The sequence below is a fragment of the Chiloscyllium plagiosum genome, chromosome 11 (assembly GCF_004010195.1).
Source record: "Chiloscyllium plagiosum isolate BGI_BamShark_2017 chromosome 11, ASM401019v2, whole genome shotgun sequence".
In the NCBI taxonomy this organism is placed as follows: Eukaryota; Metazoa; Chordata; class Chondrichthyes; order Orectolobiformes; family Hemiscylliidae; genus Chiloscyllium; species Chiloscyllium plagiosum.
In genome coordinates, this window is record NC_057720.1 from 81,624,435 (window position 1) to 81,650,252 (window position 25,818).

A 25,818-nucleotide genomic window follows, 5' to 3' on the forward strand; every position below is an offset into this window, starting at 1 on the left:
TAACTTGATGAGTACTAAAAGTAGGGCTACTAAAAGTAGGGCTAGTAGGTCTTTCCGTGACCCCCTCCCTCCCGAAATTTATGAGCTAGCCCTGTTTGGGTGCTACAGTTGGTCTTTAAATCGTTTGGGTTCAGCAGCTCGGATTGTTATCATTTGATCCTTGCTGTGGTTGCCAAGAAAAGGGTTGTTTTCCCTCACACCTATGTGTACTTTCCAAGGTGTTGCAGGTTTGCAGAAGGAATGGTTTGGCTTAACTTTTAACTTGATAAACCAGAAAATGGGTGTGATGGATGCCCTTCGAGCCTCCCCCACCGTTCACCCTGACCTGATTGTGGCCTCAACTCCACCTTCCTGCTTCCCTGTGATTCATAAAGTCATACAGCTGGAAAACAGACCCGTTGGTCCAAGTAGTCCATGCTGACCATAATCCCAAACTGAGCTAGTCTCACTTGCCTGCGCTTGGCCCAGATCCCCCTAAATATTTCTTATGGATGTCTTTTAAACATTGTAACTGTAGTGGCATCCACCAGTTTCTCAGGAAGTTCGTTTGAAAAAAATGAACTACTTTTGTGTTAAAAAAAAACTTTCCCGTCAGCTTAAAAACGTGTCCCCTAGTTTTAAACTCACCCACCCAAGGGGAAAGACTCTTGTCATTCACCTTATCTATGCCCCCTAAATATTTCTTATGCATGTCTTTTAAACATTGTAACTGTAGTGGCATCCACCAGTTTCTCAGGAAGTTCGTTTGAAAAAAATGAACTACTTTTGTGTAAAAAAAAACTTTCCCGTCAGCTTAAAAACGTGTCCCCTAGTTTTAAACTCACCCACCCAAGGGAAAAGACTCTTGTCATTCACCTTATCTATGCCCCTTATGATTTTGAAAACCTCAATAATGTCACCTCTCAACTTCCTGTGCCCCAGTGAAAAGACATCCCAGCCTTTTTGGTCTATTTTTATATCTCAAATCCACCATTCCTGGCCAGATCCTGGTAAATCTCTCCTGACCCTTCTCCAGTTTAATAATATCCAACTATAACAGGATGACCAGAACTGCACACATACTCCAGAAAAGGCCTCACCAAAGTCCTGTGCATCTTCAACATGACGTCTCACTCCTATACTCAAAGGTCTGAGCAATGATGGCAAGTGAGCTAAATGCCTTCTTAACCACCCTGTCTACTTGTGATGCAAGCTTCAAAGAATTATGTACCTGAACCCTGGGTCTCTCTGTTCTACAACACTACCCAAGGCCCTACTTTTAATTGTGTAAGACCTGCCTTTGTTTGTATCACCAAACTGCAATACTTGCATTTGCCTGAATTATACTCCATCTAACACTCCTCAGCCCACTAACTCAATTGACCAAGATTTTTAAGTAATCTTAGATAACCTTTCTCACTATCTATTATACCACCAATGTTTGGTACCATCTGCAAGCTTGCCAACTAAGCCTTCTACATTCTCATCTAAATCACTTATATAAATGACAAATAAGGCAACCCGGCACCAAGCCCTGTGGAACAGGAATTTGACTCCTTGTTAGTCAGGAATCCATCTATATCTGCTTTAAAATGGCTCTTCCACCACCACTGTCTTGGGAAAGGGATTTCGTAGACTAACAAACCTTTAAGAGGGCGGAAAGAAAAACAGTCATTTCTGTCTTAAATGGAAGACGTTTTATTTTTAAATACTGTGTCCCCTGGTTCTATAATCTTCATCAATAGGAAACATCCCCTCAGCATTCACCTTGTCATGTCTCTTCAAGATCCTCTGTTTCAAGAGAATCGCTTTTATTCTTCTAAATTCCAATGAATATAATTCCTTCATAATGCACCTGTATACTTGGATGCCCCTCTACTGCAGAGTTCTACAATCTTTTAGCTTTTTAAATATGTTTTGTTTCTATTCTTTCTAATAAGTCTAAAAGGATTTGAATGAAAATTTGATAATTCATATCACGGGAATAAACAAGAGTGTGCTTAGGCAGTAGTGATTGGAAACCATTTTAGAATGAGCTAGTGCTAGAAGTAATTCGGTTTCAAAATACTTGGATGGAGAAAGCCAATTTTCGTTTTGAGAGAAAGTGATTTGTTTCAATAGTACCATTCACAAATACAAGGTGTCCCTGAACACACTGTAGCCAATGATGTGTAGTTTGCTATTGTAGGAAATGCAGCAGCCATTTTTGTGCACAGGCTTCCGCAATGGCATATGAGCAGATAATCTGCCTTTATGATGTTGATTGAGGAATAAATGTTAGTCAGGATAGTGAGGAAAACTTCCCTGGTCTTTGAAATAGCACCATGAGAGGGAGGAGAGGAAGTGGTGGAGGCTGGTACAATTACACCATTTAAAAGGTATCTGGATGGGTATGTGAATAGGCAAAGTCTCGAGGGATATGGGCTAAGTGCTGGCAAATGGGACTAGATTAGGTTAGGATATTTGGTTGGCATGGACAAGTTGGACTGAAGGGTCTGTTTCCGTGCCGTACATCTGTATGACTGGGCCTTAATTTAACGTTTCACCTGAAAAACTACCTTGACAGAACTATATTTCCCCACAAATGCTCTGGAGTAGTTTTGTTGTGTTTAGGTCTTGGAGTGGGATTTGCTGTCTTGGAGGCAAAAGTGTGGCCAATGGAGTCACAGCTGACTACAAAGGCATCTGGCTCAGATGTATTGGAATTAAAGTTAGCTGGTAAAGCAGTGACTCAATAATGTGAGACATTGAAAGCTGAGATGGTTTGAGTACAGGGACTAGACACATTTCCACAAGGGGTGAAGAAAAGGCTTCTTGGATTACCAAAAACATGATAACGAAAATAAACAAGAAAAGAATGTAAATCATAAATGTCAGTTCAAATGCAACAGAAAGCTAAGTATATAAATGAACTGAGAGAGGAAAAGGGACAAAGAAAATGAAGAAAGATTAGTGGATGGCATAAAAACTATAGGTGTGACAGGAAACAGAATAATAGTGAATGGTCTTCCTTGAATTGAAGGACGACACATAATTGAGTTCCCCAAACAGTGATACTAAGGCTAATCCTGTTTAGACCTATACTAAGATCTTTACCGGCAGCACGGTGGCTCAGGGGTTAGCACTGCTGCCTCACAGCACCAGGGTCCCAGGTTCAATTCCAGCCTTGGGCGACTGTCTGTGTGGAGATTGCACATTCTCCCCATGTCTGCGTGGGTTTCCTCCAGGTGCTCCGGTTTCCTCACACAGTCCGAAGATGTGCAGGTCAGGTGAATTGGCCATGTTAATGCCCATAGTGTTAGGTGCATTAGTCAGAGGGAAATGGGTCTGGGTGGGTTACTCTTCGGAGGGTCGGTGTGGGCTAGTTGGCCCAAAGGGCCTGTTTCCACACTGTAGGGAATCTAATGTAATGATATACTCTTGGATGATCTAGGCATAATTTCAGAACTTGTAGTAGACAATTTATGTAGACTTGGAACTTTGAGGAAGCCAGTGATAGACTTCAGGAGGACAGACAGGTTAGTTGAATGGGTAAACACAAGAAATTTAATGGACAGAAGTACAAAATGATTGCCTTTCCTCATTTTTCCAAGGAAAGCCTAAGGTAAAATAAAGGGACGCTCCCTGAATGATATTGCCCCTACCTCTGAACCATGAGGACTGGGTTCCCGTCCCACTTGCTTCAGGTGTCATAACATGTCTGAACAGCTTAATTAAAAAGTTAAGTTTTTGGTTTAGTCGTTTTATAAAGACAAAATATTTACAACCCTAAAGTGAGTGCAGGATCTGGGATTGGCGACAATTGGATAGGTACATGGATAGGTGCTTAAGCTAGGACAAATGTTCGGCACAACATCGTGGGCTGAAGGGCCTGTTCTGTGCTGTATTGTTCTATGTTCTATGAGGACTGTGTTCCCGTCCCACTTGCTTCAGGTGTCATAACATGTCTGAACAGCTTAATTAAAAGGTTAAGTTTTTGGTTTAGTCGTTTTATAAAGACAAAATATTTACAACCCTAAAATGAGTGCAGGATCTGGGATTGGGTACAATTATTGACACTGATAAGGCACATTGGGACTCTGGGCTTTATGAATACAAGTATTGTAGGAACACGAAAGGAAGGAAGTTCTGATCACCTTCTATAAAACATTGTTTCGGCCTTGATCAGAGTATTTTGTCCAGTTCTGGTCACCCGACCTTATGAAGGATGTGACGGCATGAGAGTGGAAATCCCACTGTCCTGTTAGGAAGGAAGTTTCCAGTGACAGTGAAGGAATAGCAATATAATTTCAAGTCTGGATTGTGAGTGGCTTGGAAGGGAGCTTGGAGGTGATAGTGTTCCCATGTATCTGTTGCCCATGTCCTTCTAGGTGTTAAGGGTCATTTAGTTTGGAAGGTGCATTTTAAGGAACATTTTGTCGTTGCAGTGCAGCTTGTAGATGTCACATATTACTGCTACTGTGCATTGTTGTTGGAGTGTGCAAAAATTGAAGGGTTTAGTTGGGGTACAAGTCAAGTGGAATGCTTTGTCCTGGATGGTACTGATCATCTTGAGTGCACATGGATAGTATTCTATCTCACTCCTGACTTGAATCTTGTAAATAGTGGACAAGCTTTGAGGCAGACGAGTTACTCGCCACTGAATTAAGACCCAGTTTCAGATCTGTTGTTGTAGCTGCAGTATTTGTATGTCTTGTCCAGTTACATTTCCATTTCTGATCAAAGGTAACCCCAATATACCTATTAGTGGAGGAATTCACAGATGATTGCCCCTTGACATTCAATGGTACAATGGTTGGATTCTCTCTTGTTGGAGATAGTCATTGTCAGGTATTATTATTTTGTTTGTGGGATTTGTGTGTCACTAATTAGGTAAGGATTTATTGTTAATTTCTAACTGCTTAGAGGGCAGTGAAGAGTTAACCACATTGCTGTGACTCTGGAGTTACATGTAGGCTAGATTCGGGTAAGGATAGCAGATTTCTTTGTCTGAAGGACATTAGTTATCAGCTTGGGCTTTTAACAATTGATAGTGGATGCCATTAAACCAGCCATTTATCCCAGATGTTTTACTGAAATCATCTTTCACCATGTGCCTTTGTGGGGTTGAGCCTATGTCCACAAAACATCATTTGGCATTCTGAACTTGCCTCATTAGACTCAGAGATTTACAACACAGAATCTGTTCCTTCTGTCCACCAAGTCAAAAATAATTACCTAATCATTCCAATTCCATTTTATAGCACGTCTGAATACTTCTTAAATCTTGGAAGTTTCTGCCTCTATCACCCTTGCAAGCAATGAGTTCTAGATTCCTACCACCCTACAACCTCCTGTCCCTTAAATATATGCCATCTGTTCATAGACCATCCACCAACAGGAAATGTACCTGTCCGTGCTGTGTATGCCCCTCCGTTCGCTGCATCTCTATTATGTCACGTTGCTAGGTAGATTCAGCCTTTTAACTTTACTGTCATAGTTTGCTCGTTTTGGAGCACAAGCCCTGTATTGTAACTTCAGCAAGTTTGCACCTTATTTTTAGGTGTGCCTTGTGCTGCTGCTGGCATATCCTCCTGCACTCCTCTTGAAACCAAGGTTTGGTGGTAATGGCAGAGTGAGGGGTATGTCTGGCCATGAGTTTACAGATTGTGGTTGAATATAATCTTACTGCTGCTGATCGCCCTCTACACCTCGCTGCCCAGTTTTGATTTGCGAAATGTTTTTAAAATTTATCCCATTAAGTACAATGTTAGTGCAACACAGCACAATGCTTGATATACTCCATGTGAAGACAGGACTGTGTCTCTCCAAGGACTATGTGGTTACTCCCAGCTGTACTGTTGTGAATGGGTGCGCCTATGATTATTTGAAGAGGGGAAAAAAATAGCAGGATATAGGGAAAGAGGTGGGGTGTGGGGTAAATTATTTTTTCGGGGAACTAACAAGGGTCCGATGAGTCAGATGCCTAATTCTGTGTTGTAACTTATTTATAATTCTGTAGATGTGGAGCTGGGGTATGGTGCGTGGTTCTGGTCTGAAATATGTGCTCATTGTCCATTTGTGTGTGTAGTGGAGTTGGCATGCTGGTGGAGACAAGACATTTGTTAAAGACTCCTCTGAAAAACTCAACACAGCTGTAGTCCCTTAGCGGTGCAAACACATCGGCCTAGGTTTACATTCAGTTCTTGGAGTGAGAACTTGAACCCATAAAGTCCTAAGTCTGCAGTGAGAACAATATCTACAATACCACTGTTGACCCCCCCCCAAGATGCCAAATGCAAATACATGAATAAGGCTGAGAAGATGTTTCCCAATATTTTAAGATTTGAACTATATTAAAAGTTAATTTGTACCAATTTCATGGTGTATTCTTTTTTCCAGCGAAGTACAGAAAGCAGTGAACACTTCTCAGGGATTGTACCAGAGATGGACCGAGTTACTGGCCGATCCCTCTTCAGCCAGCAAGGAGGAGTGTGACTGGACAACTAATGAACTTCGGAATAGTCTCCGGAGTATCGAGTGGGACTTGGAGGACCTCGATGAGACTATTAATATCCTTTATTTGCATATTAAAGTGATGGCTCCTACTCAAAAGTCACTACAGACAGCAATGTGGCAGTTTTGCCTTGGGTAATACTGCAGCTGCGAATAACTAAATAATGTTTGCAACAAATATCCATGTCTGGTTTAACAGATATGTTTCAAGGCTCTTAAAAGCAGGATGCCAAAGCATGTTGAAAGCTCTAGAGGCTCAAGGTAACTTTGTACAGGAGTACGGGAAGTGGGTTTGCTTATGAAGTTGGTTAGTAAATGTCAGGCCATGTGTTTTCCTGTATCTGAAGCCAACAGTAGGTGAGTTTCTGCACACATTGACAGAAGCAATGTATGAACACAGCAAAGCTACCTGTACTGAATGCATCCCAAAAAATAGCATTTCTAATGGCTAGTGTTTGAGAGACTAGAAGTGGGTGGGAAACTAAACAATTTTCCCATTAAATGGGGGTCCTAGCAACAATATTGTAACAATTCCTGTGTTTCACCAAGCAAACTGAGTTCCTCAATAACTCAGTAGAACTTGGCACAGTTTGGAACTGAATGCTACTTTGTGTTAGCCCATGGAAAATTTAACAGTTTGAACGTTTTCTGTAGTGATGGCTATAGGCAGTAGTGGATTTACCATCTTTATAGTAAGTGGTTTGCATCATCCGAATGGAGGTTATGGAGTGGAAGATCAGTGGGTGAGCCACCCTCTTGGGTACCAACTAAAGACAGGCCTTGAGAGAAGATTGATATTCATGACTATAATGGAAGAAGAGTGGTGCAAAGGTGCATCATTGAGAGATTGTCACGCAATTTCATTTGGTGGTGCCAAGCCTACTATCGTGTCAAATTGCAAACCTTTGTTTTGGCATGTACAGCTTCTGCAGTTGTGAGTCATTATATTTCATTGGGTCTGGTTAAACTCTTCCACATGGTACTATATAAAAGTATTCTATCAATACAGGTTGCTGTATGTATAATTTCTAATCCAATGTAAACACAAGTTAATTTGCCTTAACAGCAACGTACGTATTGTAGAGACAAATCCTCGGAAGTTTAACCTTGATCCAGTAGAACTGAGTAAGAGGAAAGCGTTCATCACCAATACGAAGCAAATTGTGAAGGCAAGTCCTGTTGCTGTGTTAACAGACAACTGAGACAGTGATGAATAACCGTGATCTAGAAGCAGTGGGCTGTGGGAAATGTTTGTTCTGGGAGTTGGGCAGGTGGAGAGATAGAGCAAGACCAAAAGTTTTTGTGGAGAGGCAGAAAGCAGTGTGCTTTTATATTAAGTCTTACCACTAGTTCCTTTATTGTTAAATCAATATGTTTGTATCTCGAGTTTGTATGGTATTGTGATGGTTCTGTTACTAGATTAGCAATCCAAACTCTGGGTAAATCTCAGAAAAACTGTATACTCGAATCACCTTCATTTTACATGCTAGAATGAATCAACAAAAATGACCACAAAGCTGTAGATTATCTTTAATCTGGTTCACTAATGTAATTTACTAGAGTGAAACTTCTGTCTTTTAACCATTCTGCTGTTGTGATTCTAATCCTGTATCAATTCTTAAATTTCATTATAGCTTCCTGCCTACTTCATTCAGTCATCAGGTCATTAGGGTTGGGTAGTAAATGTAAGGCCTAGTTAATTTTTTTGGTCAGGTTGTAAGATCCAATTATTTGTACAAACTCCTTCCCTCTTAATTACACATTGCTGTTACCCTATGGGAGATGGACATGGCTGAGAAAGCACTTGTGGGGTTTCATGGTTTTTGAAATTTGTTCTGAGCACTGTACACTGCTCAGATGTGGAGTTTTAGCCTTACACTGTGAGATTGTGCCTTCAACCAGCAAAGCACAATGCGCCAGGAAAGAAAGTGAATCAGAGAATCAGAAGGCAAATTCCTATTGCTTGTTTCAATGGCCTTCTGAGTGTTGGCTTGGAAAGGTCAAGCGAGTGTTGGAATGCTGAGAGCCAATTGGAGGAATTATAAGACAATTGATGTGGGAGGTGTAGGAATGTCACTTATGTGATGGGGAACTTGTTCTGATGCATGTTTCCGAAAGAGTGTAAATGGAGTTTTATTCCAAATATAACCCTCTGCTGTACCTGTCTTGGGAGGGTTGAGTAGGGACAGGGTAGAAGGAGTTATTAAACTATTGAATTAATGTTGCACCTGCCTTGGGAGTGCTTGACAGCACAGCATGGAATCCGAAAAGTATTGCTCAATTCCCTAGCACTTTTATTAAAACACTGTGCATAGTAAAGGGGGAGTTAATGCAAGCATGTTTCATTTTACAGGTGAAGCTGCATGGGTTGTCCTTTGACTTAGTTGAGCAACAGAACTACGTAAATGTAAAACCAAGTCTCACGGAGAACGACTGATTCAGTGCAACTGTTCACATCCCTTTGTGACGAGTGTTTCCATTTTTTTGCTGTAGTGAATACTGATCTTTTTAGTTGTATTTGCAGGAAATGAAGGATCACATGTCCAGTTCCTCAATGCAGGCATTAGTGGAGCAGAGGAACAGACAGGTGAGTAAGTAGCTTAAACTTGTCTCTTGCTTCTGACCAACCAGTATGATGTAGAGGCACTGGTGGAAAAAATCCCCCAGCACTGACCATCAAAGCTGTGGTTTCTCGTGGCCCTTTGGCAGGAGAGAGAATCCTTAGTGGGGAAAAATACAGACTGTGGTCTTCTGGCTAGTTTCACTGATTGGGATATTCATGGTTGATGTCAGCATTGCCTTCAATGTTCTGCAGTTTACCAACAACTCCGACTCCTGATTTTTGGAGTCATTTGTTTGGAAAATGCAAGGCATTGTACAAAAGGTTGAAGAAGAGCCCAGCATGACAGCAGTAGCACGCACATCCCCATCAATGCACAGGTAGACTAACATTTTACCATTTCATCTTAATTCAAGTTAATCAGATCTACAGTTTCATTAGCATCACTATTTTGGCTCAATCATAATGTTCTTGAAGAGGCACTCCAATCTGCTGGCATGGTACCAAGATTTCAGGGTCAAAGGTCAGATTGTATGGGCTGAATTGGCCAATTTCAGCTGGGACATCTGTTGGGCACCTGCGTTTACCTCTGTTCCTCATGGGCAGTAATCTGTTACCATCTGAGGGCACCAGCTTGATATTGTTTGCTACAGAAATCTGGTGAACCTCGACTGTCCAGATCTTTTGCTGGTGTGCATGTCTCAATCCTGTGCCACCTGAACTATGTCATTAAGGTGTGGCCATGGCTAAGTGGTGCCCACTGAGTCAAAGTCATGGGTTCAAGTTACAATCAGGAACTTCTGCATGTAATTTGAGACTCCAGCACCCCCTTGGGCAGTAAACTGCAATGTCAGTGGTGCCATCTTTCAGTAAGATATTAGACTGAAAACTCATCTGTCCTCTCCTGGATATGGCAGATTCCGAGGTGTTGTTTCAATGACGAATACCTATTTTTGGAACTTCACTGTGTGAAATTGACTGCCATTATTTTCTATATAAGCAATGACCGCATTCAAAAGTACTTCAGAAAATAATGAATGGTACTATATAAGTACCAGTTCTGCTTGTGACTTTTAACTTGGAGTTTACAGCGTGGAAAATTACTGCAGCATGTCAATTCATCCATTTTCTCCGGTAAGAAGTGTCTTGAGACACTTCTGAGAGACTTTTTGTGTGATAGAATCATCATAGAATCCCTACAGTGTGGAAACAGGCCTTTCGGCCCAACAAGTCCACACCGACCCTCCAAAGAGTATCCCACCCAAACCCATTCCCCTACACTTGCGTCTGACTAATGCACCTAACCTACACATCCCTGAACACTATGGACAATTTAGCATGGTCAATTCACCAAACCTGCACATCTTTGGGTTGTGGGAGGAAGCCAGAGCACCCAAAAGAAACCCATACAGACACTGGAAGAATGTGCAAACTCCACACACAAAGTCACCCGTGGTTGGAATCGATCCCAGGTGCTGTGAGGCAGCAGTGCTAACCACTGAGCCACCATGCCGCTCTTAAGTTAATGACTACAAACCTTTCTTCTCCAGGCAGGGAAATCCAATTGTCTATTGAATAGTTTTAATTTTTTTGTTCTGCTTGTGTGCAGACTTTGCTAAGCACCAGAGGAAACCAGGGACTGAACTCCACTTCTGACAAATATAGCCGGCTGGACCAAGAGTTGCAGGCAGCGAATTCGCAATTTATTGAGGACCAGCATATGCAACAGCAGGTATTTGGACAGGGAATTAGAAATGCATCTTCCAATTGATGGATGGGCAGGAGACAGTAGTCGAGGCTGTATCAGGGTGTCTTTTAACATGCCTGATTTTTGTTTTCTGTGGGGGATATGGGAGATTGAAAGCCACAAACCAAAGCTTACTATCATGAAGGTTGGTGGTTGCTGTGGGCAGAGTAACAGTTACAGTAGGTTGGATTAAAGGCACTGTCTGAGCTATATTGTCTGTCCACCAGTGGATTTCCAGGACTCTTCTGGGCATATTATTCTCAGGAATGAGCCCATTAAACTGGCCTCCCTGCACTTGAAAGATATCCAGCAAGGTATTGTGGCTGGAGAATGCCTATGGGCACCAATTGAATGCAAAGTCAGGGAGTGATTCCCTTGTGCTTTAATGGCGTGCTGCCACTTACTGTGACCAGTTGCATGAGGGACTGGAGCAAACACAGAGACCTATGAAACTATGGTCAGCATTTTGTGTTGAGAAGGACTGGACAAGGATCGAATGGTGTGTAAGGACTGACCTCCCTGCCTCGGAGTCATTTTGGCCCATGGGGAGTGCCTCTGTGCAGGTAACAGGAGATGACAGTGTGCCAAAGAAAAGGGATTTGCAGATAATGGATAATGGGGTGAGGGGGGGGGATGCTGTCTGCTGAGAGCCTGGGTGAGGCCGATGCTGGTATTGGTGGGAGGAGGGGGGGTGTTTAACAGCTATTCATGGATCTTCTGGTCATCTTTCTTCTCTTTGCTGTCCATGTATAGCTGATCACAGAGCAGCAGGATGATCAGCTGGAGCTGGTATCCGGCAGTATTGGTGTTTTGAAGAACATGTCACAGAAGATTGGGAATGAGTTGGACGAGCAAGCAGTGTGAGTGTCGTTTCAACTATTCCCTTGTTTTTAAATCTCACTCTGTCTTTTACAAGGCTATGTGTATGTGTGTGTGCGCGCAGCACTTGTTTTGAGCTTGGGGGAGGGGGTGGATGACGGAGTGTGTTTGTGTGTGTGGCAGCATAAACGACCCCTCGAGAGGCTAGGTAAGCACATGAGAGAGAGCAGGGAATATCCAGTTGATGTTAACTGTAGCTAAAGAGGCACAGTGTGAAAGGTTGGGCGAGAAATTCAGTTGGAGAGTACCGTGAATTGGGAGTTAGATTGAAATTTATTCATAATTAATTAATCAGCGAATTATTGCCCATGGCACCTGCAAATTGACATTGAGACAGTCAAACTGGACATGTGGAAAAAGTGGGTGAAGAAGTTGGTTTGGAAAGAGATTTTGTTTCAGGGTCAGGAACGAACAGCAGTATTGAATGGGTTTCACCCGAACCGACTGGGTCCAGTAACCTTGTTGAACAGAAAGAATGGGCGTTCACAGGAAGTATAACTAGTGAGTGGGAGGACTTAGGATGTAAAACATGATATAGAGAGCTGTTCAAAAACCATTAAATTGAAGAGAACAGATGATTAGTCAGATATTGTGCCTACAGCAGTAAAGATAGAAGAAACTAAAAGCAATTAAACTTGGAGAAGGAAATGAGAACGACCTCAGTAACACATCAGAGCTGAAGGATAGTTTAGAGTGGGTGATCCATGTAAGCATTTTTTAATATTACTTCAGCCTCTGTAATGTAAAAGTGATGTGTTGGTTTGGAATTCTAATCTAATTTTAATTCAGCGTTACTCTTCCTTTCATATTCTATCCACCACTTCCCTTTTAACTTACAGGAACTTTGTCATATTTTTGTTACTATTATAATTGTCACATTTGCACAGTTTGAAGTCAATGCCTTCATTTCATAAAGTTTTCATTGAGAGTCGCACTGCGATTCAGTTCCCAGCGAATATATTTCTTGAATATAGAAAGTTCATGGATATGAAAAGCAAATTCAGTAAGTTTCAGGCAGAAATTTAACTTGGGCGGGTATGACCTAGAAACAAGTGTGGTAATACAGCTGCAAGTGGTCATAACTGGGAACTAAATATTAGAACCTCTTTAGGAAAAAAGGGGACAATCTTAGAGAAGGGAGGAGTATTCCCAATTATTTGATATTAAATCATGTTCAGAAAGTATAACCAGAGAAAAGCAAGCAGTGGAATTTGAGGTAGAAGTGAAAGGAAAGGATTTAAGTCTATCGTGGGACTTGTAGAGGACTTTGAGAAGTTACTGTGAAAAGGTAGTTTTGTACAAAATTAGGATTAAGACAACCATTCATAGAGTCATAGAGGTGTACAGCATGGAAACAGACCCTTTGGTCCAACCCGTCCATGCCAATCAGATATCCCAACCCAACCTAGTCCCACCTGCCAGCACCCGGCCCATATCCCTCCAAATCCTTCCTATTCCTATACCCTGACAAAGGAAAGTTAGATTTCATAGCTTTCATAGATTAGCGTTAACAGGCCAGCAAATGGCAGAAGGGGGTTTAATTTCTCCTGTGTCAGGATCATTTTCCACAGCAAAATGCCCAATTTTAACTCTTAAGTGGGTGGGTTTTGAGTGAATTACCACAAGGACCAAATGTGTTGAGGAAATGGGGAGGCTACAGAAGGACTTGGACAGGCTAGGAGAGTGGACAAAGAAGTGGCAGATGGAATACGGTGTGGGAAAGTGGGAGGTTGAGCACTTTAATACAAAGAGTAGAGGTGTAAATTATTTTCTAAATGGGCAAAGGCTTCAGAAATTTGAAGCACCGAGGAACTTGGGAGTCATAGTTCAGGATTCTCTTAAGGTTAACATGTAGGTTCAATTAGCTGTTATGAAGGCAAATGCAATGCTAGCATTCATTTCAAGAATATAAGAGCAGGGGTGTTCTGCTGAGGCTGTACAAAGCTCTGTTCAACTCTGGGCAGTTTTGGACCCCATATCTAAGGAAGGATGTGCTGGCATTGGAGGAGTCCAGAGGAGGTTTACAGAAATGACCCCATTACAAAGGGTTTGTGTATGAGGAGAGGTTGAGGACTGTGGGTCTGTACTTGTTAGAGTTTAGAAGGATGGGGTGAGGATCTGATGGAAACTTTCAGAATACTGAGAGGCCTGGATAAAGTGGATGTGGAGAAGGTGTCTCCATTAGTAGGAGACACTAGGACACAATGGCACAGCCTCAGTGAAGAGACAACCCTTGAGAACTGAGATAAGGAGACATTTCTTCAGCCAGGGCATGGTTAATTTGTGGAACTCGCTACCGCAGAAGTCTGTGGAGGCCAAGTCATTGAGTGTGTTTAAGATAGAGATAGGTTCTTGATTTGTAGGAGAATCAGGGATTACAGTGAGAAGGCAGGAGAATCGGGTTGAGAAACACGTCAGCCATGATTGAATAATAGAGTGTAATCGATGGGTTGAATGGCTAATTCTGCTTTTATATCTTGTGATCTTTTGCCCAAGAACCAACAATGGGAAAAGCCATATTAAATTTCATAACGATCCAGGTTAAGTTGGTAGCCTGAACTAACTAACTTATTTTAAAAAACGCTACTTCAACATTTTTTTTTTGTCTGCTGCACTTTTCAAGCGTCGAGTGACAAAACGTTTGAGTGCACTTTACAGCAGCTATAAGGAGGTAACCTGTGTTTCCAATCTGATCGCAATATAATGTGCATTCAAGAGCAAGTTCTATTAATAATGCAGTGCACAAAGGGTGAAATTGGAGCCTGGACTTCAGTGTTATGTTTCAGCCTCTGTACCTTCTGTTCTCTCACAGTATGCTTGATGAGTTCTCCTATGAGTTGGATAGTACCCAGTCACGGCTGGATAATGTAATGAAGAAACTGGCCAAGGTATCCCACATGACCAGTGGTAAGTTGCAGGAGGCTGACTGTATCAGTACAGTATTTACTTCACACATTGATCCCAGGACATAAGTAAATAACTTTGGAAAGTTTGTTGCTGCTATGACCTGAGATTGGACCTGTGGAAGAGGTTTGGTGCTCTTGGGCAGGAATTGAAACTTCAAAAAAAAAATCAAGAAGTTATGGCAGAGAACAACATTATAGATGGTTACAGATTTTTTTTTTCTGTTTTAAGCCAGGGTTGGGATGTGTGAGCTAGAAATCTGTAACTTAGTTTTCCTTATTTCCCATCAACTATCACCCTCTGTCATCTTTCAGCGAGCCAGTATCTGATCCAAACCGCTGAATCACCCTCAATCCCTGCACAAAATGCAGAGGCATGGGATTGAGGGGGATTCAGCGGTTTGGATCAGGTACTGGCTCGCTGAAAGAAGACAGAGGGTGATATTGATGGCAAATGTTCATCCTGCAGTTCAGCTACTAGTGGTGTACCGCAAGGATCTGTTTTGGGTCCACTGCTGTTTGTCATTTTTTTAACGACCTGGATTAGGGCGTAGAAGGATGGGTTAGTAAATTTGCGGGTGATACTAAGGTCAATACAGTTGTGGATAGTGTTGAAGGATATCGAAGGTTACGGAGGGACATAGGTAAGCTGCAGAGCTGGGCTGAGAGGTGGCAAATGGAGTTTAATGTGGAAAAGTGTAAGGTGATTCACTTTGAAAGAAGCAATGGGATGCAGAATAGTGGGCTAATGGCAAGATTCTTGGTTGTGTAGATGAGCAGAGAGATCTCAGTGTCCATGTACATAGATCCCTGCAAGTTGTCACCCAAGTTGATAGGGTTGTTAAGAAGGCAGTACGGTGTGTTAGCTCAATCCCTCTACTAGTAAAAGCTTCGGAACCATGAGGTCATGCACCTGTACATAACTCTGGTGCGGCTGCACTTGGAGTATTGCGTACATTTCTGGTAACCACATTGTAGGAAGGATGTGGAAGCCTTGAACAGGGTTCAGAGGAGATTTACTAGGATGTTGCCTGGTATGGAGGGAAGGTCTTACAAGGAAAAGCTGAGGGGCTTGAGGCTGTTTTCGTTAGAGAGAAGAAGGTTGAGAGGTGACTTAATTGAGACATATAAGATAATCAGAGGATTAGATAGGGTGGACAGGGAGAGCTTTTTCCTCTGTTGATGTCTAGCATGAAGGGTAATAGATATAGGGCAAAATGTCAGAGGTAGTTTCTTTACTCAGAGTAGTAGGGGCATTGAACAGTAGTAGACTCACCAACTTTTAAGGGCATTTAATTGGTCATTGGATCTGCAAATAGACAAAAATGGAATAGTGTAGGTTAGATGGGCTTCAGATTAGTTTCACAGGTCGGTGCAACATCGAGAGCCAAAGGGCCTGTACTGTGCTGTAATGTTCTATGCTATTAAACTCAAGTTAAACTAATTGTACAACTAAAATAATTGTGCAATAATTTGAATTGTTAAATAAATAAACAGATAGCAGATGGCTTGAGGGTGTGATTAACACATGAGGATATGATATTGCTATTATGGAGACATGATTGAGACTTGGGCAGGATTGACCTCTCCATATTCCAAGGTATAAAGTCTTCAGGTAAGATAGATAGAGTGGGTTGTGAACTAGGTGGTAGTATTATAATATTGATCAAGGAGCTAATTACTGCAATAAGGAGGGTTGTTATCTTAGAGAGTTTCCCAGTTGAGGCCATAAGGGTAGAACTTTGAAAACACAAAGGGGCAGTCATACTCAGGGTTTATTATTCCCAGACAGGAAGGGATAGAAAATCACCTGTCTAGGCAAATCTCCGAAGTGTAAAAATAATAATGGATTTCCGCTTCCCCAATATTAGCTGGGATTGGTGAAGTATGAAAGGCTTGGAGCGGGCAGAATTCTCAATGTGTAACGGAGGGATGCTTTAAGCCAACATGTGGAAAGTCCCTCATGAGAGGGTGGATGCTGGACCTAATTTTGCAGAACAAATTTGGACAAATGGTAGAATTGTCAGAGGAGCATGTTGGAGTTTTGGATGGTGACCAAAACTCTAAGATTTAAGGTAATTAAGGAAAAGTACAAAGTTGGACTGGAAAAAGGTACTGAATTGGGGGGGGAAGGCTAATTTTGAGTCAGCATCCGGCAAAATTGGACTGGCTTCAGCTACATGCAGGAAAATCCACATACCTAGCAGTGGGACACATGTCAAAAGGATTTAGTGAGTGTGCAGGGCCAACAGCTTCCTGTAAAGGTGTGGGTGGCAGTGGGGCTAACGATCCGAAATCCTAGATGCTGAGGAATGTGCAAGGTTGGATAAGGAGCAAGAGAAAGCATCTGGTAGGGAGAGAGGTTAAAGCAGTAGAGGCTGCAGAGGATTATGGAAAGTGCAGAGGGTAAATTTATGAAAAGAGAGCAAAGAGGGATTGAGAGAAAGCACTGGCAGGTAAAATAAAAGATAATCCAAGAATGTTTTTGAAGTTTATTGGCAGCAAGAGGATAATCAGGGAAAGAGGGATCAAAGTGGCAATCTTTTGAGATCTGGAAGATGTGGGTGAGGTTTCAAATTATTACTTTGTACCTGTATTCACTGTCAAGAAGAACACTGTTGGCATAGGTGTTTGTATGTGTGGGGGAGGGAGGGGGTGCAGAAGTGAGAGAGAGAGAGACCAGGAGAGAATACTGAATAGATTGATGTTCAGAAGGAGGGGGGAATTAGCAGATTTAGTTAAAAATTACATAAAACCAGGTTAAGGTCCAACAGGCTTATTTGGAAGCACTAGCTTTCGAAGCCCTCCAGAATGCTCCACAACTGCCTGAAGAAGTAGTGCTTTGAAAGCTAGTGCTTCCAAATAAACCTGTTGGACTATAACCTGGTGTTGTGATTTTTTAACTTTGTCCACCCCAGTCCAACACCGGCACCTTCAAATCGCTATTAGATTTAGTAAACTTTTAAGTTGAATACATCCTCTAGGCACAGATGAGAACTGCAGGCCACGCAGTTTAGTATCAGTGGTAGGGAAAATTTGGAAAGGTTTGAGGGCCAGCATTTATTTCCCCTTGCAGAGTCAATAGTTAATTAAGTATAGTCAGCGTGACTTTTGTAAGAGGGGTGTTCTGCCTGACACATTTGATTGATTGAATCTTTTGAGGGGCTAACTAGATGTGTGGTTGAGAGTATTGCAGGCCCTTCAATAAGGCTTTTGACAAAGGCTTTTGCATGGGAGATTGGTCAAGAAGGTAAGAGCTCTTGTGATCAGGGAAATTTGTCAAATATGATCAAAATCTGGCAGAGATTTGCTGCTGGGTCCTTGCTGTCCATTCATTAATTAGGCACTGTTATCTGTGAGGAGAAAGTGAGGTCTGCAGATGCTGGAGATCAGAGCTGAAAATGTGTTGCTGGAAAAGCGCAGTAGGTCAGGCAGCATCCAAGGAGCAGGAGAATCGACGTTTTGGGCATGAGCCCTTCTTCAGGAAGGGCTGTTATCTGTGAACCAAGTGATGAAACAATGTTTGGTAACTAGTGAGGAGGTAAGCTTTCACTTATAGGAATATACCGATCAGCTGGTTAGATGAACAGGAGAGTCACAGATGAATTTTAATCCTGAAAAGCATTTGGGTTTACTACTAAAGCAAAGGACAACACATTGGTAGGACCCTAGGAAGTATAGAAGATCAAAGGGGGACCTTTGTGTGCCATCCCTTGGTTCAAGCACCATCTGCCTACATCCACGACACCAACCACACCCTCCATCTCTTCAGTAACTTCCAGTTTCCCGGCCCCCACTGCTTTATCTTCACAATGGGTGTGCAGTCCTTGTACACATCCATACCCCACAAGAATGGCCTCCATGTCCTCAGTTTCTTCCTCTACAACAGACCCATCCAGTCCCCCTCCTCCATCTCGCCGAACTGGTTGTCACCCTTAATAACTTTTCCTTTAACTTCTCCTATTTTCACCAAATCCAGGGGGTGGCCATGAACACCAAGCTGGGCCCCAGCTACGTCTGCCTCTTTGTCGGCTGTGAACAGTCCCTTTTCAGTACCTACACCAGCATTGTGTCCCAACTCTTCCACCGTTACATCGATGACTGCATTGGTTCAGTGTCCTGCACCCAGGCTGAACTAGAGCAGTTCATCAACTTTGCCCACATCTTCCACCCTGCCCTCAAATTCACTTGGTCCATCTCGGACACCTCCCTTCCCTTCCTGGACCTCTCATTTCCATCTCCAGCAACAGTCCCCAGGCAGGCGGTTACTAGAAATCCCCAGGCTCTCACAACTACCTGAGCTACAGTTTCTCCTACCCAGTATCCTGCAAGAACTCCATCCCGTTCTCCCAATTCCTCCGACTCCTCTGCATCTGCTCGGGCGAGGAGACATTCCACTCCCAAGCATCCCAGATGTCCACCTATTTCGAGCAATATGCTTTTCCTCCCTCTGTCCTCCAGACAGCCCTCCACTCCTTGACCTCTATTCCCCAATCCATTGCTTTAAATGCCCCCCTCAACCGCACTAAAGACAGAGTCCCCCTTGTCCTCACCTACCATATCACCAGTCTCTGCATCCAATGCATCATCCTTAAGCACTTCTGCCAACTCCAACTAGACCCCACAACCAAGGACATCTTCCCCATCCCACCCCTCTCTGTCATCCGCAAGGATCGTTCCCTTCACCCGTCCTTGGTTTGGGCCACTCTCCCACCAACCCCCCCGAACCCCCTGGTACCTTCCCCTGCAAATGGAAAAGATGCAAAACCTGCCAGTACACCACCCCTTTCACCTCCATCGAGGGCCCCTAAGAGTCCTCCTTGGTGAAAGAGGGTTCACCAGCCTCTCCTCCAACCTAGTTTACTGCATCATGTGCTCCCAATGCAGTCACCGCCTGCTTTAATTTCCCTTTCCGACATGACCATCCTCGGCCTCCTCCACTGCCACAATGAACCAAACCGCAAATTGGAAGAACAACACTTCATCTTCCGCCTGGGCAACCTACAGCCCAGAGGACTCAACACTGAATTCTCCAATTTCAAGTAACCTCCCCTCCTTTCCACTGCTCCCTGTCACCAACCAAGTTCGTTCCTCCCATTGACCAACCAGATCATATCCTCTACCTGTTTTCACCTATACCCACTTCACTACCCTGCCCCCGCCTCCCCTTTTATGTGCAGTTCCCCTTACACCCATCCTCAGTCCTGAAGATGGGTTACACCCAAAATGTTGACTTCTCCACCTCCTGATGCTTCCTGGCTTGATGTGTTCTTCTACCCTCTTGCCTGTCTACCACACATCCCTCAAGGCAGCAGGACAAGTAGGTAAGGTGTTAAGGCATATAGGATATTTGGCTTTATTGGTTAAAGCATTGAGTACAAGAGCAGGGAGTTTATGATGGAGCTGCCTGTAATGTTAGTGAATTCCCAGCTGGAGTGTGCAGTTCTGGTCACTGCACTGGAGGCGACATGGTACAAAGGAGATTCCAACCTAGGCAGCATTCTGGTGAGTGATTCAGCCATGAAGACAAACTAGGGGGAGCTGGGGTTGTTTCCCTTCAAGCAGAGAAGGCTAAGGGGTAGAGGTCAACTGTATGAAACGGAGAGGCATTGACACTGGGGTAGGCATAAACATCCCTCCTTTACAGGAGTCAATTACCAAAGAGCTAAGATTTAAGACAAGCCAGTGGTTTAGACTGGATTTACGGAGTAATGTTTTCACCCAGAGGGTTGAGAGAATCCAGAACTCACTACCTGAAAGAGTGGTAGAGGTGAAAGGCATTACATTTAAGAACTATTCAGATGAGTATTCGAAGCACCATAACGTACAAGACCTCAGGCCAAGTGCTAGAAAATGGAATTAGAGTAGATACATGCTTGATGACTGGCATGGCCATGATGGGCTGAAGAGCCTCCTTCAATCCTGCAAAGCTGACTTGAGCCTGGGCTGAAGACAGGGTATCAGGGAGGGTGACAGCTGCCTGGATGTTTTTTTTTGGGAGACTGTCACACCCATTTTTTTTTTAAAATAAAGCTTTAGGCTTTTTTTTTGATGGTCAGGGCAGGAGATGTGATCTCATGTCTGTGATGCCCTTGCGTGAATCTAGAAAGTACCAAGCTTTTTGCTCCCGGTGTGGCTGAGAGCAAGGTCTGTAAGATGAATGGCAGACCGATAATGGCACTACGTTGCCAGCAGCCATTCATTGGGGTGAGGTTGAAGAAACAAATGTGACAAGTATAATCTGGAATAGGCGCTGTACTCTGGAAGTTCAAAAGACTGTGTTGCCAGCCCTGTGTTGGGGATTGGAATATTACATCATGAGTGTGAATATCCTGAATGGGAAGGGGAGTATCCAATTGCTTTGGTTCGTGAACGTATGGAATGACAGTACTGAATATGAATATGGTTCAACAGATGGGGTTTGAGGAGCTGTGGTCCACAATAGTAAGCAGAATCTCGATCTCAAATAGTGAGGAGGATGGATAGTGGTTCAGAAAATCAGGAAGTAAAATGAAAATGGGTGAAGGTTAGGAATAAGTGTCCAGAATCTTGGAGGGAGTGGTTTGTGGAGCCTCAAGCTGAAAATTGTACAAAATTCATCTCACAGAGGCATTAGGCTCCGTGCTGGCAGTTATATCTTTGGGCAGAATATTAAAATTGAACCTTTAAGAAAAGCAATGTAATAATCACGAGGGTCTTCTATTTTTAATACAGATTAGACAAATTAAATTGGCAAAGATAATCTGAAAGCTGGGTTCGCAGAATGCTGCTGTGCCAGTTTCCTGGAACAGTTAGGAGCAAAGATTTTTAAATCTTAATATTTTGTGACGAGGCAAGTTTGGTTTCTGAACTCATTGTCAAAGGTCCTCCAAAGAAAATATGATTATGCTACAGTTGAGTTCATTGGATTCGATGTTAAGTTTGAGATTGACCTACTCCAGTCCAGAATAAGAATCATAAAGCCACTTTTGTAGTTATGAAGCAGAGCTGGCCAGAGTTGATTTGGTTAAGTTGGTTCAGATTGATAGTGGTGTATAGTGTGCAACATTAAATTAGCCCAAACTTTCAACAAAAGTATATTCATTAAAAAATGAAAACTCAGTAAGAATGATCAATCTATGGTCTACTTGATACGTTAAGGAAAGTAATAGACTAAAAGAGGAGACTTATAATGTTGTCAGCCTCAAAGCTATAAGGGGGGGAAAAATGAGTAATCTGGCCAGGAATCTAAGTACAGATTGCAAGAAATTTTTACAAGAGGGTAAAAATCAAGAAGAGCAACTAAAGCACACATTCTTCCTTTTTAAAGAAGTGGGAGCAATTATTATGGGGACTGTGGAAATGGCAGAAATATTAAAATGATATTGTGCCTTTACGTTAGAGGATACAAGTTACATACTGGAGAAAGGGTAACCAAGGAGCTAAAAGTATAGTCATTTTGCAGTATAGGAAACATGCAGACAGCAAATTTACACACTGACAGTGCCCAGATAATCGGCTTTTGTGGTATTGATTTGAGGAATAAATATTAGTCAGAACCAATGTTTACTTGCCTTCAGTAGAGTGCAAAGGATCTATTGCATTCATGTGAGCAGGTAGATAGAGACTTGGTTTAATATCTCATTCGAACATCAGCGTCTCCAACAGTGCAACATTCCTTCAATACTACACTGGAGTGTCAGCTTTAATTTTTGTGTTCCACTCTTAGATCTTAAATCTGGAACCTCGTAACTTAGAGGTGAGCGTGTTACCAACTAAGCCACAGCTGACAATGAGGAACTAAATTAATATCAGCAGAGAAAGTTGAGGGACTAGAATCCATTTCACAGGACCAAAAGGCAGCGTTATTGGACATGTATGATCATACAAAGTCAACATTGTTTTACAAGTGCAAAATTTGTGGTAATTTTTTTTTTGAGGATGTAACCAGTCGGGTGGATAAAGGGGAGCCAGTAGATGTAGTATATTTGAATTTGCGATAGGTCATAAAAGTTTTCATGCAAGATATGGACTAATAAAGTGCGGCACAGTTTATTAGCGTAAAGAATTGCTTATTGGAAGGAGTAAGGAGAAGCTGGACCATTTCAAATGGACAGATTCTGATTCGTGAAATGATGTAAGGATCAATGCTGAGGCCTCAGCTATTTACAATCTATAATAATGATTTGGACAAAGAGACTGTAAGTACGGTTTCCAATTTTGCTGTTGATACAATTCAACAAGAGGCACAATGATGCCAACTGGAGACTGTGTGCTGAGTCACGTGATGAAAGGATTTTCTGTGGCCCTGTCCTAAGAAAAACATTCAGAACCTTGCTTGAAGTAGACCAGAACTGTATTGAAATCAAAATAGAGAAATTTGGATAAGCTGCGCAGTTCAATTAGCATCTGTGGAGAAAGAATCATTTCGGGTGGAGGCCCTTATATCAGAAATACAAGAAGTATTTAGCAGCTTTTGTAGGTGAACAAATTGCTTGAAAAGAAGGGGGAGGGCAAAAAGGAACTTCTAAAATGGGGTTGGTGGAAGGAGTAATTAAACGGCAAAAGCAATGATCTTGTAAAGTGTGTGAAAGTGGCAATAAGACAAGTAAAACAAGGATGGGTCTATGGAAATATAAATGGCAACAGCAAAACCATTACCACCAGACCAGCTATTGGAAGAAGTGGGAATAGTGGTTATGATGTGATGCGATACTATCAAAATAGGGTGAATAGCCACAGTCTTTTCCCTGGGATAGGGGAGTCCTAAACTAGAGGCCATAGGTTTTAAGGCAACTGGGGAAAGATTTAAAAGGGACCTACAAGGCAACTTTTTCACACAGGGCAGTGGGTGTGTGGAATGAACTGCCAGAGAAAGTGGTGGAGGCTATTCGAATCACCCCATTTAAAAGGCACCAGGATGGGTACATGAATAGAAAGGGCTTAGAGGGATATGGGCCAATTGCTGGTAAATGGGACTAGATCAGTTTAGGACATGGGCAAGTTGGACTGAAGAATCTATTTGCGTGCTGTATGACCTCTCTGACTTCAGAGTATTATTTAACCAGGGAGCAACTGCATGATCCTGATGTGCAGAGTGATCTAGATGCTCTTGTTCATGAGTCACAAAGTGAGGATGCAGGTACAGCGCATTATCAAGAAGGCTTATGGGATCCTATCCTTTCTTGTGAGAGTAATTGAATATAAAAATGAAGAAGTTGTGCTTCAAAATGAAATTGATACCTGGAAAGGAGTTGGTTATCTTATGAGGAGAGATTGGACAGGCTGGGCTTGTTTTTACAAGAGTTTTGAGTGAAGGACGACTTGATTGAAGTGTATAAAATTCTGTATGCTCTTGAGCAAGTAGACTTAGAAATAATGTTCCCTCTGGCTGAGTCCAATACTAAGGTGATGTTTTTACAACTGAGGTTGCCCCTTTTAGGAGAGAGATACAGAGACATTTTTTTTGTGTTGGAAGACTTTGGAGCTGTCTACCTCAGGTGGAGGCACCTTGCAGTCATGAGTCTTTTTTTTATATAGATATTTTTATTAAAAATTTAACATTTTTACAAGTTTACAAAAATAAACAAAACTCTCAAGTACAAACATTGATATACAATTAAATCTTAAATATATAATAGCCAAAATTTAACAAAAGAAAAATACCAAGAAAGAAAAAAAAACAAAACTCAACTAACTACTAATCTAACCTACAACTAACCAGAGTGTATATTGAAGTCTCTTACATTATTCAAATAAGAGAAAGAGAACAAAAACAGCGGATAACACAGAAATTGGGTAGTGAGATACATGCTCGGAATGTATTAACATCAAATGTAACAAAACCCATATTCGTGCGGGATTCCTCTCCCAAGGGGCCCCGGACCAGCCAGGTTCGTAATCTCAATTAAATAAAAGCCCTTGTTAGGATAATGAGTCTTTTTAAAGCAGATGTAAATAGATTCTTGTTAGGCAAGGGAATCTAGATTTATCAGGGTAGATGGGAGAGTAGAAGTCAAACTGGTAATATACTTGTTGAATGATGGAGCAGGCTCGAGGGGCTGAATGGCCTGTTTCTGCTATTATATGTTCAGTACGATAACAGAGGACTGCTGGCCTCATGGTCTTGAGGCCCTCAGAGTGGAAGGAAATGAAATGGAGTAGTAAAAAATGAAATCCAGTTGGTTATTACCAGAAAAGAAATTGCAGAGCCCTCCAATTAAAACTACTGCCTAGACCAGTAATCTATGCAGGATTTGTTATCCATTTATGCCAACAAACAGTTGTGTTCAGTTTGAATGGGGAAAAAAAAGGAAACTGGTTTGCTTATTTGCTGTGAGAATCTGATTGTCAAATGTTTCACATTAATGTGGTTTTTGTTTTCATCACATCTGGCTCAGTCTGTTGCTAGCACAGAGCTGCTACACGGTGTCTACTCGGACACCAGGATTACGTAGGCAGCTGGTTGGAAATCCCCTAATATGGTAGTGGTTTTGATTCAGAGAACTGAACCACAGCCGGCAGGAAGCTGTGGAATGGGACAGGAAATGTGAAGGGGAAACTTTTCCAGGAAGTGACACCAGGCGTATGTGGTTTGGGTTCAGACGGCTCTATGACTCATAGTTAAGTCTGTCTGAGAAACCTGTACCAAGCAGTGGTGTAACTGCAAAATATTCAACTAAAAATATAAACACATACTCTAGGACTATGCTAAAAAATGATCAAAGTTTAGGTTGTTGAACTCTTCTTTCATTTGGGGATTTTTTTTGCTTGAAAAGTGGTTTATAAAAGAAGTGTATGGTAATATTGCGTGGTTGGTTGTTTGTGGCTTGAGTTTCTATTCCTGATCATTGGAGAGGTCTGCTGGAAAGCTCTAACTTTGCATCATACAAGTGTTGCTCTGCCTGCACAACTACCATAATCACATTGTCTGCTGTCAGCAAATGGTAGGGGACCTGTGTGGAAAAATAGTGATTTTGTTCGACAAGGTTCCCCATGGGAGACTGATTAGCAAGGTTAGATCTCATGGAATACAGGGAGAACTAGCCATTTGGATACAGAACTGGCTCAAAGGTAGAAGACAGAGGGTGGTGGTAGAGGGTTGCTTTTCAGACTGGAGGCCTGTGACCAGTGGAGTGCCACAAGGATGGGTGCTGGGCCCTCTACATTTTGTCATTTGCATAAATGATTTGGATGCGAGCGTAAGAGGTACAGTTAGTAAGTTTTCAGATGACACCAAAATTGGAGGTGTAGTGGACAGCGAAGAAGGTTACCTC

General features: G+C 42.3%; 1 protein-coding gene across 2 annotated transcripts in view; it reads left to right on the forward strand.

The window, feature by feature from the left end:
- Window positions 1-4,747: 4,747 nt before the first annotated feature.
- stx6 (syntaxin 6) overlaps window positions 4,748-25,818 on the forward strand; it is a 27,109-nt gene continuing 6,038 nt past the window's right edge. Inside the window, exons 1-7 of one of the 2 annotated variants that reach the window (XM_043699933.1) lie at window positions 4,748-4,809; window positions 6,361-6,530; window positions 7,549-7,643; window positions 8,999-9,061; window positions 10,644-10,766; window positions 11,535-11,641; window positions 14,473-14,567. In XM_043699933.1, the coding sequence (XP_043555868.1) occupies window positions 4,763-4,809; window positions 6,361-6,530; window positions 7,549-7,643; window positions 8,999-9,061; window positions 10,644-10,766; window positions 11,535-11,641; window positions 14,473-14,567 (700 nt within the window). In that variant the 5' untranslated portion in view covers window positions 4,748-4,762. The remainder of the gene's footprint in view (window positions 4,810-6,360; window positions 6,531-7,548; window positions 7,644-8,998; window positions 9,062-10,643; window positions 10,767-11,534; window positions 11,642-14,472; window positions 14,568-25,818) is intronic. The other variant, XM_043699932.1, reaches the window with a different exon arrangement.